Source organism: Erpetoichthys calabaricus, chromosome 6, assembly GCF_900747795.2.
Source record: "Erpetoichthys calabaricus chromosome 6, fErpCal1.3, whole genome shotgun sequence".
Taxonomy (NCBI): Eukaryota; Metazoa; Chordata; class Cladistia; order Polypteriformes; family Polypteridae; genus Erpetoichthys; species Erpetoichthys calabaricus.
This window is the reverse complement of record NC_041399.2, coordinates 50,027,507-50,045,263: the sequence shown is the minus strand read 5'-3', so window position 1 is coordinate 50,045,263 and position 17,757 is coordinate 50,027,507. Positions and strand designations below refer to the sequence as shown.

General features: G+C 36.3%; 1 protein-coding gene across 3 annotated transcripts in view; it reads left to right on the top strand.

The window, feature by feature from the left end:
• Positions 1 to 17,032, top strand: part of unm_hu7910 (un-named hu7910) — a 131,383-nt gene extending 114,351 nt beyond the window's left edge. For all 3 annotated transcript variants that reach the window (XM_028803227.2, XM_051929166.1, XM_051929167.1), the window contains 2 exons: positions 10,977 to 11,110; positions 13,234 to 17,032. In XM_028803227.2, the coding sequence (XP_028659060.1) occupies positions 10,977 to 11,110; positions 13,234 to 13,384 (285 nt within the window). In that variant the 3' untranslated portion in view covers positions 13,385 to 17,032. The remainder of the gene's footprint in view (positions 1 to 10,976; positions 11,111 to 13,233) is intronic.
• The last annotated feature ends 725 nt before the right edge of the window (positions 17,033 to 17,757 follow it).

The window sequence follows — 17,757 nt, the reverse complement described above, 5'->3', positions numbered from 1 at the left end:
TCATCAAGTGCAAACGTGAATATTGGCAGTTTCTTTGCAGCCTTTGTCAGTTTTCGTACAGTGTTGGACTTAGTTGATTGAGTGTTTTTCCCCAATTCTTCTTGGGGTTCGTCAGGGGTGTGTTTTTGCTCCTACTCTGTCCAGTGCTTGCATGGATTGGATGCTGACCAGGGTTGTGGGATCAAAAGGCTTTTGGGCATCTGTTGGTGAAGAGAGATTGCTGAGTGATAGTGACTTTGCAGACGATACTGTGATCTTCGCAGAGTCAATGGAGGCTCTGATTGGGGCTCTCGACAGATTGAGTGAGGAGTCTGAGTGTCTGTACTTGCAAGTGCCCTGAATAAAAATAAAAATAAGATCCAGGCCTTTAATCCTCATTGCTGAGGACCTGAGCAGCTGGACCAGGCCAAGGGAACACCCACTTAACACCTGGCTGCAGCAGATAAATGGTCATTTCAGGAGGATGGGACTGGACCGAGTGTCTGCATGGGGAGTTGCTATCTTGGATCCCGAGCTGTTTCATCATGTGGTAGGTGCAGCAACATAGTGCATGCTCCTAAACCTGACCTGAATAATGGTTAACTTGCTTTTATAGTAGCCTAACACTTATGTTATACCAACCTTTATCTGTTATGAAATGAGATTTGAATAGTATCTGGTGTATCTTTCATTTCTCAAGTCCACTTTGAGAATGTCTACACTTGTAACACCTGTTTGTTACTCAGTGTTACTGATATATTTTACACAGTTCTGCAGGGTGGGCCCTGGTTAATAAAAGATGTAACATTTGGCACCTTTTCAGCAAACAATTGTATAAACTAATTAATTATATTTAGCTGTACATATATCTTATGTATATTTGAAGTAATAGCTTCTTTCTATGCTAAAATACTTTAAAACAAGCCAATAATGTGTACAACTTGAGAATGAAAATACCAGTACTATTTTCTAAGACCACTTAAGTGGACTCCTTGCTTCAATGTCCATTGATTTTAAAATTTTACAAAGAAGCTTACCACAGCTTTATGACAGTAAAATTGTGCAGCATAAAGGAAAGATTATACCAGGATGGCATACAACTATATTGTTATAAATTGTTAACATATGCTATTTTGGTCATCTATAGAAATAACAAATCAAAAAAATAAAAAATCCCCCCAAAACTCAGATTATCAGCCTAATAAGGAAAACTTGAAAAAAATATTTATGAAATAATGTTATCCTTCTGTTTCCAGCTCCTCATTCAAATATAGTCTAAACTATAGTCTCCTTATTAGCAATAAGATGTAAAAGACAAAGCAGCCAGCAGTTCTCCAGCTAGCTTTTTTCCAATTACATCTGTGTGTGTTCATCATGCACGGTTTGATTTAATAAAACACTTAATAGAAAAATGTGACAGACTGAAAATGATCTGTTTTAGGCTTCAAATCATTTGGATGATATCCTTGGAAAGGAAAAAAATCTACGATATAAAAGTCTTACATTGCACAGACTAACAAGCCATAAAATTAAATAAGGTCTGAGATTGGCAATGATTGGTTTCTAATTAAGCAATTGGGTTGGAATGAAAACCTGTAGCCACTGCGGCTCACCAGGACCGACATTGCCTACCCCTGTTTTACATCTTATTGCTAATAAGGAGCAATTAAAACACTGAATGCAGCAGTTTAAGATTGAAATAAGCAATTAAGGTTGGAGAACCTTAACAAGCGAGACCACTAAAATGAAGCATTAAAATGTCACTTAAGCAATATGTGCTTCATCAGCAATAATTGAGTTCTCGTTAAGGAACTGGGTTGGAACAAAAACCTGCACATACTGTGGCACTCCAGGACCGACGTTGCCTACCCCTGGTCTAAACTCCTACACTTTGACTGTTACATAAATAATACTGCAATTTGTATTATCCAACCAAAGGATATTTCTCTCCACCTATTTTATTAGTCTGTTGGCGTTTTTGTATTGTCTCTGTCACGAACTGTACCAGAAATTTATTGGAATTAAATTGAGTCTCCTGGCATGTTAGTGTTTCTTGGTTGGAATATGGTCAAGAAACCAAAGTATAAAATACTTTTTCTATTTGTTTAAATTGCAGCACTTGTTGCTGTACACTATGGACCTCTGTGCTTGGTCCTACAATACCTAATTTTTATTCTTCCTGAAAGTTTCATTGATTTTTTTGTCTCATCTTATCTGTAGATTAATTCCCATTTTGCCAGAACTGCCTGACAATTTTTAAACAGCTAACTTTAAAAAAAAAATGTTCTTTTTATAAAAACATTTAAGCTTATGTGATTCTTATTTTGTGTTATCTGTAACTGCTGTGAAATATTGCTTGTTAAATCTAATAATTTTATGACTTTATTCACACATGATCACACAGTAAATAACAATCCATAAAATCAAATCAAACTTAACAAAACCAAAATTCAACCCCCACCCAAAAGAAAGAGAGGAGAGCCAGCCATCAAAGCAAATCTTGGAAGCAGCAAGGAAGGAAGAGTATCCTTTTCCCCAATATAGAAGATTATTGTAAAATGTTGTTGATTAGATCCTGCCATATTAAAAAAAAAAGTTTTGGACAGTTCCTCTGAGTGAGAATTTGTCTTTTTCCAATTTCAAATAGTATAGGACATCAGTTACCCATCGACTTGGAGGTGGTGGGTTGGGATTCTTCCAGTTGAGCAAGATAAGTCTGTGTCCTAGTAGTGAGGTAAAAGTAGTTATGGTTTCTTTATGCTTCTCCACTTTAAGCCCATCTGGGAGTACACCAAGCACAGCTGTTAATGGGTTAGGAACCCATGTTAATTTGGTGCACACCCAAAACATTTGTCCCAGTGAGGCGAAACCTAGATTGCAACATTCACAAGTTGAATCTTGCCCTGGAAACATTTAGGATTGTTTTAGTCAAGATCAATGTACTTGATAGAAAATTGAATAATTGAGTGCTTTGTGCATATGGAGCTAGCGTGTATTCTGTACATGGCTGTCTTCCACTCCTTTTCTGAAATGTTAAGTGAAAGATCATTTCCCTAATTGTGACCTGAGATCTGTCAAAGGAAGGGATTTTTAATTGTATAAATGGTGGAGATGCTATGTGAGTCTTCAAGACTGATCAGTATTTCTTCTGGAACAGAAATAGGTGGAAGGTGAGGAAAATTGAGCAGATCCAGTTTAGCAAAGTTTCTAGCTTGAAAATAGTGGAAAAATTGTGTTGATGAGAAATTAAATTTGAAGCTTAATTTCTTGTAGGATGCAAAAGCATTATCGATGTACAAGTCTCTAAATGTTTTAACCCCAGACATTTCCCAATATACCATGCATGTTTGAGAGGATGGAAAAGATTGGTTGTCATGTAAAGGTGCAACAGATTAGAGCTTCTCTGTCTTAAAGTGGTACCTACATTGATTCCATATTCTGGGTGAATGAAGGGCAATTGGATTATTAGTGTATTGATGATAGTTTGTATTTACTGTGGCACAGAGTAGGGAATATAAAGAAGTATTGCAAGATTTTAATTCTATTGTAGACCAGGCTTGTGTATATTCATAGATTTGTGTCGATGTCCAGGCGCCTCATGCATAAACGGTGCGTACACTCATTTCCACGCTCACATCGCGATGTATAAGAACTAAACTTGGTGTAAAGCCACGCACATTCTTACGCCAGCTCAAACCATTGCATACGCAAGTTTTCGGCTCAGTTCTGCAAACTGGCGGCATCCATCATTAAAGCCGTGCTATGGTTCCTGTGTGGGTTTCCGTTTATTTTTTAGATTCACATCCCTGACACGGCTTTATCAAATACACTGAAATTAACCGCATATCGTTTATTAGTTTAAGGCATCTAATTGCAATCAACTTGGAACAACATAATGCTCCATGGAATGGCCAAACTATTCCAAATACCATAGCTGCTTTAGCGTTGTTACTCTTAGTGCACCACTCAGAGTATTTTAACCCACTGTATCTGAGTGTTGAATCACAGCTCTACAGCAGCTGATCAGAAAGAGGATTATCGGGATACAGCGTCTAGCACACGCTACCTCAGCCATGCATACAGTCTATTTGAACTGTACCCATACGGCACACACTTCAGAGCCTTTACTGTAGAAACCTTTAATCATCCTATAAATACACTCAATCAGTCCATCAAGCGCTCCTGGAGAACTGTTTGTATTTATAAGCATAATTACCTCACTGTAGCAGTTGTAATATTGCACAACCTGAGCCACTTATGCTTTCATATTGTATATTTTTCATTGTTTTTATCATATTATTACTATTATTTTATCATTTTATAGGAAAATAAGTTTATGGAGGATTTGCATATTGAATCTCATTGTACCATACAATAACAATAAAAGAATTCAATTCAATAGAAGAAAGCACATATTTACATATGATGATAACTGGCTTCTAAGTCAATTTAGATTTCCAAGACCTATCTTCTTGGAGCTCTTGGTATCATTTTTAAGATGAAATGCAGTAAAGTATGTATTTTACATTATACAGATACATTTTTAACTTCATTTAAATAATGTATACTGTTAATAATTAAACATCTGGACAAGGTGGACAGCGGTAGCGATGAACTGGTGCCCCGTTCATGGATTGTTCCTACCTCGTGCTGTATGCTTTCTGGGACCGGCGCAACCCTGGATGGATAGATGGATCGAATAATTAAACATGAACTATGTAGATATTTCTGTGTTCCTTAAAAGTTTTGAAGAATTGGTGTTCTAAGCTAACAGATGGTTTTACATTTATTAAAGAACTTATTGTGTGGCGATTGGGTATTTGGAGAAAGAAAAGGAAGCACAGGAATTGGGGGTTAGCACGTTTAAAAGAGAGTACTGTTGCAATAAATTATTTCATCAAGGGTCGCACATGGCACAGCAAGCATCTTGCGGGAGGCAGGAACAATCTCTGTACGCCAGCTCGTCACTACCACTGCGCCACTGTGCCTCCATTTTTACTACATGCTTTAATTCATTTCATCATGAAAATGATATCAAGTATACATCTTAATATTTAAATTGTTCAGAGAACTCTAATATCATAACTAATGTATTCTGTGTCCTGTCGGCATAAGAGAAAGCCCTTTTAAAAAGCAAGTAGTGATTCACAAACATACAAGACAAAGAAAAACACATACAATACGAAGCATTTAACGTGCTACTTTAGTTACGATGTGATTTGAGAAACTAGTAAATTAAATGATTTTAAGATGAAGTTTATGACATTCTACTTTAATGACAAAATAAATAAATGTGATTAAAGTGGAAATTTCGAGATTAAATTTGACATTTTGAGCTTTTTTCCACTGTGTTCCTATTTTTTTTTTCTTTTCTCTGTACCCTAATAAGCTTCCATATGACACTCAGACGGTGGGATACGACTCGCCTTTTCACTGCAACTTTGATATCTGACAACTTCTTTATTTCGGCAGTGTGCAACATTCTGAACTTGAACTTTCGAGTTTCTCCTACACTCTGTGTCACTCGATCAACTTCCTTTTGTTGTTTATACCACTGTTTAAACCAACAAATAGCACATTTTTCCTTTCCTTCACTTGGTGTTTGCTGAAATTCTTCTATTTTCCCCATGCTTTTGCCATTGCCTTTTCACAGAATGCTGAACTTAAGGGTTATTTATATTGATTTGCATATTCAAAGAGGCTTAATTCTGGGAGGAGATGGGGTTGCGTGGCAGATGTGTACATGTGTGTTACATTTCATGCTGACCATGATTTTTGTAGTGGAAGTTTGCGTACGCAGATTTATGCATCTGGATTTTTTTATGCGTACAAACATTTCCAGTTTTATCCTTATGCCATGTTTTAGTGTGAATTCTATGCACGGCATTATGCATTAGGCCCCAGGTCCTTATGGCCTGTATATATGCCACCCAGTAAAAAAAAAAAAAAAAATAATGAAGTTAGATAGTGCCATGCTCCCTTCTGCTTTAGTTCAATATAGAGTCACCCTTTGGATGCAGGGATGTTTCGAATTCCAAATAAATTAGGTTATGATTGAGTCTAATTTCTTAAAAAAAGATTTGTTAAGAAGCTTGGGAAGGATGCTTATGTTGACAGTGTTGGTTCTTCCTGCTAATGTGAGATGGACCATTTATTCACATCTTGTTTACCACAAAATTTTGTTGAAAAAGAGCTTTATATTTACTTGTGATATTTACCTCTAGACATTTAAACTGATCTGCTAAGATAAATGGGAAGGTGTCCAGGAGTAGTTTGATCCATGCACTTATGTTTGGGTCGAACCCAAATTTATGCAATGTGGTGAATAGGCAGTCACATTCCACCTCTGCATGCAACATGATATGCTTTGGCTTTTTATGGTAGCACACTGATAGAAACAAGACACCTGTGAAAAATTTTTCAACTAGGAGAAAATTTTGCATATCATTTCTACTGTGCTCTGGCTCATTAGGAAGCCACCTTTGTAACTTGTCTCAAAAGTGATGCTCGTGTTGTGGTTATATATTCTCAGCATAATTAAACTACTGTATATATATATATATATATATATATATATATATATATAATATACAGTATATACACAGTCATGAAAATTTTGGGAACCCCTCTTAATTCTTTGGATTTTTGTTTATCATTGGCTGAGCTTTCAAAGTAGCAACTTCCTTTTAATATATGACATGCCTTATGAAAACAGTAGTATTTCAGCAGTGACATTAAGTTTATTGGATTAACAGAAAATATGCAATTTGCATCATAACAAAATTAGAGAGGTGCATAAATTTGGGCACCCCAACAGAGATATTACATCAATACTTAATTGAGCCTCCTTTTGCAAATATAACAGCCTCTGGACACCTCCTATAGCCTTTGATGAGATTCTGGATGAAGGTATTTTTGACCATTCTTCCATACAAAATTTTTCCAGTTCAGTTAAATTTGATGGCTGCCGATCTTGGATAGCCTGCTTCAAATCATCCTATAGATTTTCATTGATAGGCCTTTGTAGATTTCGAACTCTGTTTTGGGTCATTGTCTTCTTGGAATATCCAACCCCTGCGTAACTTCAACTTTGTGACTGATGCTTGAACATTATCCTGAAGAATTTATTGATATTTGGTTGAATTCATCCGACCCTCGACTTTAACAAGGGCCCCAGTCCCTGAACTAGCTCCACAGCATGATGGAACCTCCACCAAATTTGACAGTAGGTAGCAGGTGTTTTTCTTGGAATGCGGTGTTCTTCTTCCGCCTTGCAAAGCGCTTTTTGTTATGATCAGATAACTCACTTTTTGTCTCATCAGTCCAAAACACTTTGCTCTAAAATTAATCTGGCTTGTCTAAATGAGCATTTCCATACAACAAACGACTCTGTTGGTGGCGTGAGTGCAGAAAGGGCTTCTTTCTCATCACCTTGCCATACAGATGTTCTTTGTGCAAATTGTGCTGAATTGTAGAACAATGTACAGAAACACCATCTGCAGCAAGATGTTCTTGCAGGTCTTTGGAAGTGATCTGTGGGTTGTCTGTAACCATTCTCACAATCTTGCGCATATGCCGCTCCTGTATTTTTCTTGGCCTGCCAGACCTGGGTTTAACAGCAACTGTGCCTATGACCTTCCATTTCCTGATTACATTCTTTACAGTTGAAACTGACAGTTTAAACCTCTGAGATAGTTTTTTTGTAGACTTCTCATAAACCATGATACTGAACAATTTTTTATTTTCAGATCTTTTGAGAGTTGCTTTGAGGATCCCATGCTGTTACTCTTCAGCTGTGACAGCATGGCAAAAAGCACAACTTGCAATTGACCACCTTAAATACCTTTTCTGATGATTGGACACATCTGTCTATGAAGTTCAAGGCTTAACACAGGGCGCAAGGCAGGAAACAAACCCCGGGCAGAGCACTAGCCCACTGCATAAACTTTTTCATATGACTGTATATTATATTATATTATATGTATTTATATATATATATATATATATATATATATATATATATATATATATATATATATATATATATATATATAAAATACGCTGTCCCCAGCGGCTCCGCCTGCAAATTAGTGAAACAGGGCAAACTATAAAAATCAATAAGCAAATAAGTATTGCTAGCTAAGCAGAGGCAAGGTGTGCTCCAACACGTCACGAAAGGTACACTGACTCGAAAGGAACTGTCGCATGAGTGAGGAGGGCCCCACCCGGCTACCCACTCCTGATGTCACAGTTCCTCCTATCCTCAGCCCCAAGCCTGAGTCTCGGATTAGCGTGAATAAATCACTCCTGCAAGCGAACTATGATACTTAGCACGATGTCATCCAGAATGTTGAAGCAAATTATAGAAAAAAAAACCTGATCTTAATCCGTTAAGTAGTTCTCTCATGAAAAGCAGACAGACAGACTTTGATTTTATATATATGTTACGGCCAAAACCCGAAATCGGCCAAAGCAGGAAGTGTCCGGCCAAATCGGGAAATGGCCAGTGTCGCTGTAAATTGACCGGAACAATGTCCGATCTTTTCCTCGATTTCGGGAAGGCCGTCTCAAGTGGCGTCCGCTTTCTGGACAAGACCTGCCTTAAGCAGTTTCTCGTGCACAATGGAAAACTCATTTCTGAATCTGCATCTGAAATTTTTAAGCATCTTCGCACCTTGAGCGGACAGTCTTACATCAGTGCATCAAATTTTGGCCACACCTCTCGGCCAAAATGTGAAACGCCAGGCCAATTCGGGAACTGGCTGAACTTCGGGTTTTGGCTGTAACATATACATATATATATATATATATATATATATATATATATATATATATATATATATATATATATATATAGTGTGACACAAAATGACACCAGAGGCACGGGCAAAATAAACAAAAGATTTATTTTTCTTCACCTGTAGGGCATGTCTTCCCTGCGAACCCCACAGGCTCAACACAGTCCCAAATCACAAATAAAACACCCCCAACCACACTGTTCTTTCTTCCACTCCTACTAGGGCAGCTTTGTCCTCCTCCTCCCGACTCTGGTGCCCTGAGTAGTGCGGGCAGGCTCCTCTTCTAGCTGCACTTCCGGGTGTGGCTGCGCTCCCGTCCAGATGGGCTCGTTAAGCCTTGCAGCTCCCCTGGGCCGTGGCCATGAAGCCCAACAGGGATAAGCTCCAGTGTTCCACCATTGTGGCCCTGATGCAACCCGGGGGGCTGCCACCAAGTGTTCCGGGGGACGTAGCGTGCATCCCATGGCTGCTCCCCCGGACCCAGTGTCGTAGTGTCGTTGTCGTATTGGCAACTTGCGTCCAAGCCTGTGTGTGTCGGGTCATTGTACTGTGGATCATGGACAGTACATAAATAGTATAGTGGCTCAGAGAATGCGCCAATGAGCGCTTTGTGAAAGCCTCTAAAATTGTGTTTTTTGCCATTTGATTTCCAGAATCTTTCTAGCCACATTTGCTAAGCAGGCGTTTAAGCGCTTCAAAAGACTGTGGAATCCTATCCATAATTGTAGATGAATGCGCGCCTATGTCATTAGTAAGTTGCTCGATTGGTTCAAGTGGAGTTAAAACGTTTTCCGGAAGTCCCCACTGATGTGCCATCAGAAAGAAGGGATGCTTGTATTTAGCACCATATGCAGCAAGAGTGCACTTCTGATCAACCAGACTTTTGAGCATATAATATGTGCTGTTCCAAAGAGTCGTTGGGGTACTTAGGTCTGTTTGCATTAATCTCAGCCACGAAATGGCAAGCTGTGAGTGGTTAAAATAAGTGACTATTCATCACCCAATGGCAACGCTGTCGGAAATGCTTCTCTGGTTCAATAAGCCTTCATTTACAGAGAGCTGCAAAGTGTGAGCCATGAAGCCTAAACTTTTAATGCCACCTTCTTCCATAGCTTTTGTAGGTAGAGTAGATAGCAACTCTGTTGTCTTCCTTTTTTACAGAAAAATATGACCACATGGCTGACATGCTCCTCCTACTAACCATACCTGCCCAATGAATGAACAATGCATGCAGTGCTCCTGTCAGCAAAACTAGGAAACACCGTGGTGTTTTTTTTTTTTTCTGTAAGCGTAAGGGGGTGTGCTTCCATTCATGTTTTTCTGCAGCTGAATGTGTGCCTCACTGAACAATGAAAAAAATATTTATTGAACTGACAAGGTTGGCAAGCCTGAATTACATCAGTCAATAGTATTGGTTAAAATTTACACATCTGACCAATTCAGATGTCATTTTTAATGAACATTGGTCCATAAGTATTTGAGTTCCAGAGATATTGTGCATCTCCTTATTAAAATATCATAATGTCATAATGAAACAATCGTATGTCCTTCATTTATTTTCTATAACTGTTTACTTCATTTTACAGTTACAGGGAACAGGAGCTAATTTCAGGTCACCTTGCCAACCTTTGATAAGAGAAAATGTGTACTTAAAATGAAAAGACAGATGAAACAACATGTATTAAATGAAACCGTACACATGTATATAGAATGGTAATAACTAGAACCAGATCATAATGTCAACTGGACAGTACATTAAGCAGACACAACAGAGAATACAAAATGCAGTAGTTTTGTCTAGTTCTGTATGAGAGTAAGTGATAGATGCAAAGAGATGTTGAAGCCAAAGAATTTTTTTTTTTTTGAATAGTGAGAATGCTGTTGTCTGGAAATTTTAGTTGTCACAATAAGCTTATTGCTCTTGCACTTAATTCTTGGAAACTTTCTCTGTGGTATTTCGGTAAGAATTACAGCACTTAATTACGTTTCAAAAATCAAAAAAAATATCTAAATTCATTGAATGTTTTCATTAATAATTTAGCCACATTTCCATATTTGTGCCAGAGGTGGATAAATGAATTTTTAAGTGACATTAAGTACCAACCTATTGATTGTCCTTAATGGACATGGAAAAGGATATAACTTGCACTTAAAACTTTTATTTGTTTGTTTCTTTCTTTGTTTAAAATCTAACTTTAGATCAAGTACTCTGTCATGCACCCTGGAACACATGTGTGGCCACATACTGGTCCCACTAACTGCCGGCTGAGAATGCATCTGGGCCTCGTCATTCCAAAGGAAGGCTGTCGTATACGATGTGCCAATGATACCAGGTGAGTAGTACTTATTAAAGAAAAATGTCAATCTATTCCTTATTTTGGTTGGCTGACCTTTAACATTTATCTGCAATACCGTACCTAGGGACTGATGCCTGCCTCCAAGGTTTTCTTTTCTTTGTTATCCAGAATCCATATCCTGTTGAATGTTCTTGAAATGCATTATTGATAAAAAGCTCATTGCTGAGACCCATTTAATTACTGTATAGTCACAGATGGGGAGACAGACAAGTATCTATCTTGTACTTAGGCTTCCTTTGCCATGTTAAAATTGGTTTATTGAGCTGCATTACTGTCTGACAAGTTTTATCCTCTCTAGAAAACACCACTTACCTCAGATAAGCATACATGTATGTTTATAGTTTTGTATGCCAGAACGTTCATGACCATTTTTAATTATGAATAGAATGCTTCCAAAGTGACTTATAATGTATTTGTTTACCACATTTTGTGAGTATGGGTCAGATCATGTGCCATGTGTAGTATATATTGCTGATCTAGTTATAGCTACAGTAAGAGGAGAAATTTCTTCACAATATTCTAAGGGGTATTGTGACAGAAATATCAGTGATTGATTGGGTGAAAATAAATATTTTGGTGTATTTTATTCTGGTTATAGTTAATGTTTTGACATCATTCATAGCAACTGCAATGCATGTTGAACTAGTACAGTATATTTAAGAGAAATCTCTTATAATAACATATGGCATAGTAGTTCAATAACAGAAGCCATAAAATGCTTCTGCCAGTATCATCCACCATTTGATGCCACCCAGCATCCACTGCTATTATCAACCCCTGCCAGGAAGCCACCAGTTTTATCTAAAGCTGTATTATCCTATTCCGCTGTCATGTTAATCTCACTACTTTGTTAATTTCACAAAATTCTAAGACAAAGTAGCCATTATACCATTACCAAACCAAATCTACTTAATGAGTAAAGCATGCCAGGCTAGTTTAGGCCCAGTAGCAGTTTTTATTTAGTTTAGAGAATAGATTCACAAGTTCAGTCCTGGTGTCCCATTGTGGTTACAGGATTTCATTCCAACCGTTTTCACAAATCAGTGAATCACTCTTATGCCTCATCAATCTAATTGTTTAGCTGCCCTTTTTTCCTTATTCTGTATTAGGGAAAGTGCTCTAGTGTGATTTTTGAATTTAGAGGTATTTCAGAAATGTGTTTTCTTTGTCATAGTTTAAAACATTTCACGTTTGTATGATTTTTATTTTAATTCACCTTATTTCTGTGGAGTTTGTGCCTTAAATTATATCCAAATACTAACAATTAGTGATGAGCAGACTCAGATTCAAATGACAATGAATGTTAAAGCAGAGCTGCTACTTCAGTGTTATACATTCATCCATATGGTAATTGGTAATGAAAGGCTTAACTAGGTGGTCTTTAAGTTCAGTCATACAAACCACCTTAATTGCAGGTGTTCATCCCAACCAACCTCTTCTTTTAAATGGACTCCTTCCTTTTTAAACAAGCTGTTATTTCCTAGTCTGTGCCTTTTTTAGGTCAATTCAAAACATTAAAAAGTGGGTTTACTAAATTTTTATGGGACTGTAGCAAACATTTCTGTATGTGACATTAATTATTGTTCTTTTTCTTGCTTTTTAAGATTTTGCTCTTTATGTTCTGGTCTTTTAAACTATTGCTTATTAATTATGTAACAAGTGAATTATATACTGAAGTAGCTGCTTTCTTTTATTATTTAGTGTCATTTGCACCTGTGTCTGTACTGCTTATCGCTAATTGTCAGTATTTGGATGAAATTAAGGGAGTAGGGAGAAGAAGGCAAGTTAAAAAGAATATGGTAAAAGAAAGTGAACATTAAATATACAGCAAAGAATTCAAATTTCTGATTTTTGTTTACATGTAAATATACTAGCACATATTTCTAAATGCACAATAAGAGAAGAAAACAACTAAATAATTAATCAGATCATTTATAAGTAAGACGGAAACATTTATTTGTGATGACTGGTTGGAATGAAAACCCATAGCCACCGTGGTACCCCAAGACTGTATTTGGTTTTAAAGCATTCCTTTACTTAATAAATGATGAACATTATTAGTATTTCTAACATTAAATATTTCTAATTATACTCCACAGATTTTGGGAGGAAGGAAAAGTGCTCATATTTGATGATTCATTTGAGCACGAAGTTTGGCAGAATGCCGACAGCTACAGACTAATCTTCATTGTCGATGTTTGGCATCCAGAGCTAACTCCTCATCAAAGAAGATCTCTGTCTCCTATATAAAGACTGAAATCTGCCCATCTAGGAAAAAGACACAAAGCTGAGGATTTAAAAATATGTATACTTTGTACAGTAAGCACACTGTTAATTAGTTTAACTTTATTTGCATTAATGTTGACATTAACATGCAAGATTCCAAAAATCTGCAAGATTTTTTTTTATTTCATGCAAGGGTCATTGAGCCTTGATCTCAACAGCTGCTGTGATTTGCTGATTCCGTTTTGTTTTCTTTATGGCCGCAAAGGTAAATTTACCAGCAAGACTGTTTACACAGCTTGGGAAATCAGAGCGCCAGCTCAAAAGGAATGAAGATTAAATAACTTGGCATCTGGCTGTCCTTGGAGATAATGCCTGTTATATGAAGGCTAAGTGTGTATAAAGAGAAAAAAAAGAAATGTTCTTTAAAAGTCTCTGTGTGAATATAAAATCTGTTGGAGCCAATGTCTTGTGAGACATGCATTGTATATTACAAGACGAGATGTAAAAACTTGGCTGTTTAATTGGTACCAAATTACAAAGACATCCTACTGTCAGGCATACTAGTAGAGAATACTCTGGAGACTTAAGCAAATGCACTGATTGTCCAAATTCCACATGAAATCCATAACATCTGTATCAGAGTATAACAGAATGTCTCTCAGTTTTTGTCGTGCCATTTGTTTGAATAGTGCAGTGTTGCATTTATGCAGTAATCACTTACAACTCATGCTTTTCTGCCAGTATGACTCCAAGCAGTCATGTAGAATATAGTCTCAGTTTACTATAATTTGTGCCTTTTGACCTGTGTAGTACTTGATATCTAAAGACTAGGGGAAAAAATGAGATTTTATTTTTAATGCAGAGCCAAGTGATATAAAGTTTATGAGCTAAGTGGTTAAATTAGTATGACTGAATGATTTATATTTTTATAATTATGTCATATTTTCCAAAATTAACTTCCCTTTCATGACTTGCAGTTTTCTCTCTATAATATTACCTACATTTTTCACTGCTTATATGAAAAACCCTCACTTTTCTCATGTCTGTGTGGAGTTTTTCTCCAGGCATTTCAGCTTTCCTTTCACATCTAAAGATCTATATTGGTGAATCTGTATTGGCGTGAAGTGTGGGAGTGTGTGTTAGTGTGCCATGTGCTGGAATGATGCCCAAGATTAAGTTCTGCAGCTGGGATAAGCTTCTGCCCCTACAATCCTAAAGTTGGATTAGACCGACTCGATAATTAAATTGATGGTTATTATTATTTTTTTGTATAAATATCACATTTTTATTTTAACCATTCACAAATGTTCACCACTGATTTCTGCATAGTACTTTATTCATTACATACTTTCAGTAATGTCATGTTTTAAAAGTGAAAGGGAGTTCATTTACTTGTGCTTGCCATTATTTGAGTAAATTAATTTGCTAAGGAAAGTCACAATTTTTCTAGAATGTTAATCTGAATGCTCTATGGATGCTTCATTTTTGTGCCTGCCTGAATGTCTTCACGCCTTTACACTTAGGTATTAATGCACTGAATATACATTTTGCACAGATTTGTAATGAATTTACAGTATGATTAAACTTTGAGAGCATTAAACCAAGAAGTTTCAATTCTGTAAAATATTCTTTTATTCATGTTTCTCAAATGTAACTTGGTATATTTATTTCACTTATTTTTTGAATATCAATTTTAAACTGCATTTTTGTGTTAAATACGGTACAGTTTCACAGTCTGTAATCCTTGTTCTGCTTTGTGTATTTATACTATAAAACTAAAGGTACAACATAAGATTAGAAATTTGTCTTCAAATTGTTTTGTCATATTTGTACTAGGTATATGTCAGTATTATGCACCAATGTGACCTTCATGCTGTTAATCTCTGTGCAAATAATACTCACATACATTTACAATTATTTTGGTTACAGTATATTATATTTGCTGCCATTTTGTGTGTCTATTTCTTGGGGCCAACACCATTTTGGTGTTCCTGATAGTTATGACTGCATGTTGCTGGACATACAGTTCACATGCTGCCTAACATCATGGTGGTCTTCTTATACTCTAAAAGATTGCCACTTGCTCTTAAGGGCATCAGAACTTTCTGTAAGTAAAGTTTCCTACAGATTTTAGTGCTTGAGCAAATCAAATTAATTTAGAATCTTGTTTCTGACTTTTCTTTGAGTTTTGTGGTGTTCTGTGAACTTCTGTTGTCAAACTCTGTTCTTGGTGTTCTGACCTCTCTGTAAAACCTCTCTGTGAAAACTTATATGCAGCATTCTAGACCGTCACTATTTTGTTATTAATTTAATATTAATTCATCGGTATGCTTATAATTTAAAAAATGTGCATTTCTTTTCCGTATGAAGTTCTTTTGTACTTTGAAATTTGATGTAAAAACATGTGAAAGCATAAAACAGTTGTCAGTTTTCTTGAGATTGTTAATATTCATTTTAAATTGGTATCTGTAATGACATGTACCTTATGTGAGTGTATCTGTACAGTATTTACAGTGATATGGGATATGGTGGCTTGTAAAACATTTCATTCAGCTCTAACCCTTCACTTATTTAGAATGCTTAAACATCTTTCAGGTCATCGTGTCAATTCTTCATTCTCCTGTCTTCATTATATTGGTTGAATGTAATAAATATATGAACAGTCTAGAGATCCCAAAAATACTGTTACAATCACCCCGACCTCCCAGAGTATAGCTATAACTTTGTTCTTTTTGTAGGATTGTCAGGGAAAGTATTTTATATTGAATAGAAAAAGTTATACCACTTATAATGTCATGTTTCTTAGAGTGTATCCTGGCTAGCTTCCTGTCAGGATAGTGGTTTCATTGTTGAAATTGTATTTTTCTTGTATCATTTAAGGTTAGTTGGCTTTAATGTGTGAATTGTATTTTTTTTTTTTGCTAATGGTCTATGGTCTTCCCAACAGAAGAAATAGAGAAAGGGACCTGAGCTGTAGTGTGCACAGCTAGTGATATTTCAAGAAATGTGATAGGAGTGGATTGTGTCAACACTCCTGCTACAAGTAAGCAGATTTTTATTAATTTTACTATTATTGTCTCATATGGAGTGTAACTTATTAACTACAAAGACATGAAAGCAAGGTCTGATAATAGGGCATACATGTCACCCGCAATAAATTCTGATCTTTTAAAGCTATGAGGTGATGCTAAAAATAAAGTTGATCCAAGATGTTGAAACACTTGAGCAAATTAAGTCCATGAGTATGAAATATTGTTATGTTCTGTTTCTTACAGTTAGTTTCCAGCTTAATAGCTAAAGTTTTACACGACGAATAAGAAATGAATGTATAAATACATTTAACTCACACATTTTATTTAGCCTGTCTGTTTTAAACAATATTCTTTTCACAAAAGTAGGACACACTGTGATTTGGTATTTACTCAGCTCACACTAACTGGTTTTAATCTGTAATACTTGACTGAATATGCTGGAGATTCATTTTAACAGCTCCTGTAAAATTTCACCTTTCATTGATGTATTCTTTATGATATTGTGAAAAGGAACATTCAATACACTAAAAGTTACCACAGTCTTTAAAGTTGTTTTTTTATGCACAAATGTATGACTGTGCTATATTTTTGTAAAATTTTGATGTTATGTTTTGTTTAATAAAGCTGCTAACTCATATGAGTTGTTTGTTTCAATTTGTCATTAATTTTCAGTGGATGAAGACTGGTGTTCCTCTTTTGCAGCATAGCATGTACTGTTTGAAATATTTCTTGTTTGCCTCATTCTGCTATTTTGACTTTATTTTTTATTTTTTTGGCATAGTTCACAGTAAATATAAGCTGTATGCTTTTTTGATTTATGGGGAAGAAATCTCTTTAGAGATGACGTAAGTATCATCTCTTCAACATTTGTTTTGAAGCAGAGTGTGCAATTTTTTGTTCATATTTTCAGGAGGTTGTCTCTTTGAATGTCCAAAACGTTGTTATAGCCTTACAGTTGTCTATTGTAAATACAGTCATTTTTACTTGACTGGAGACACACTTTACTTCATGTGTATTCCTCCATTCCCTTTTCTCCTTCAATGTACTGTTGCTATGTGTTTCACTCTGTCCGTTGTAACAGCCAGCCCACATTTTTTTAAACTGTATTGTCTTCCTGCCTGATACAAGTCAAAGTCAAGCTTGCTGATGCAGGTTGATCTCATATCTTTTTGTAATTACCTACACTGCTGCTCTCAAGTGTGGTGATATCCCTATCAACCTGCTCTGTATAGCACAGAAATTCTCTATTTTACTGAGCATGGAGGCTCCCCATACCATTATTATCAGGAGAGCAGTTCTGCAGAGGATGTAAGTGGCTGGAGCCAGCTTTGCTAGTCTTGAGGTGCTGGTGTAAGGAACATTTTC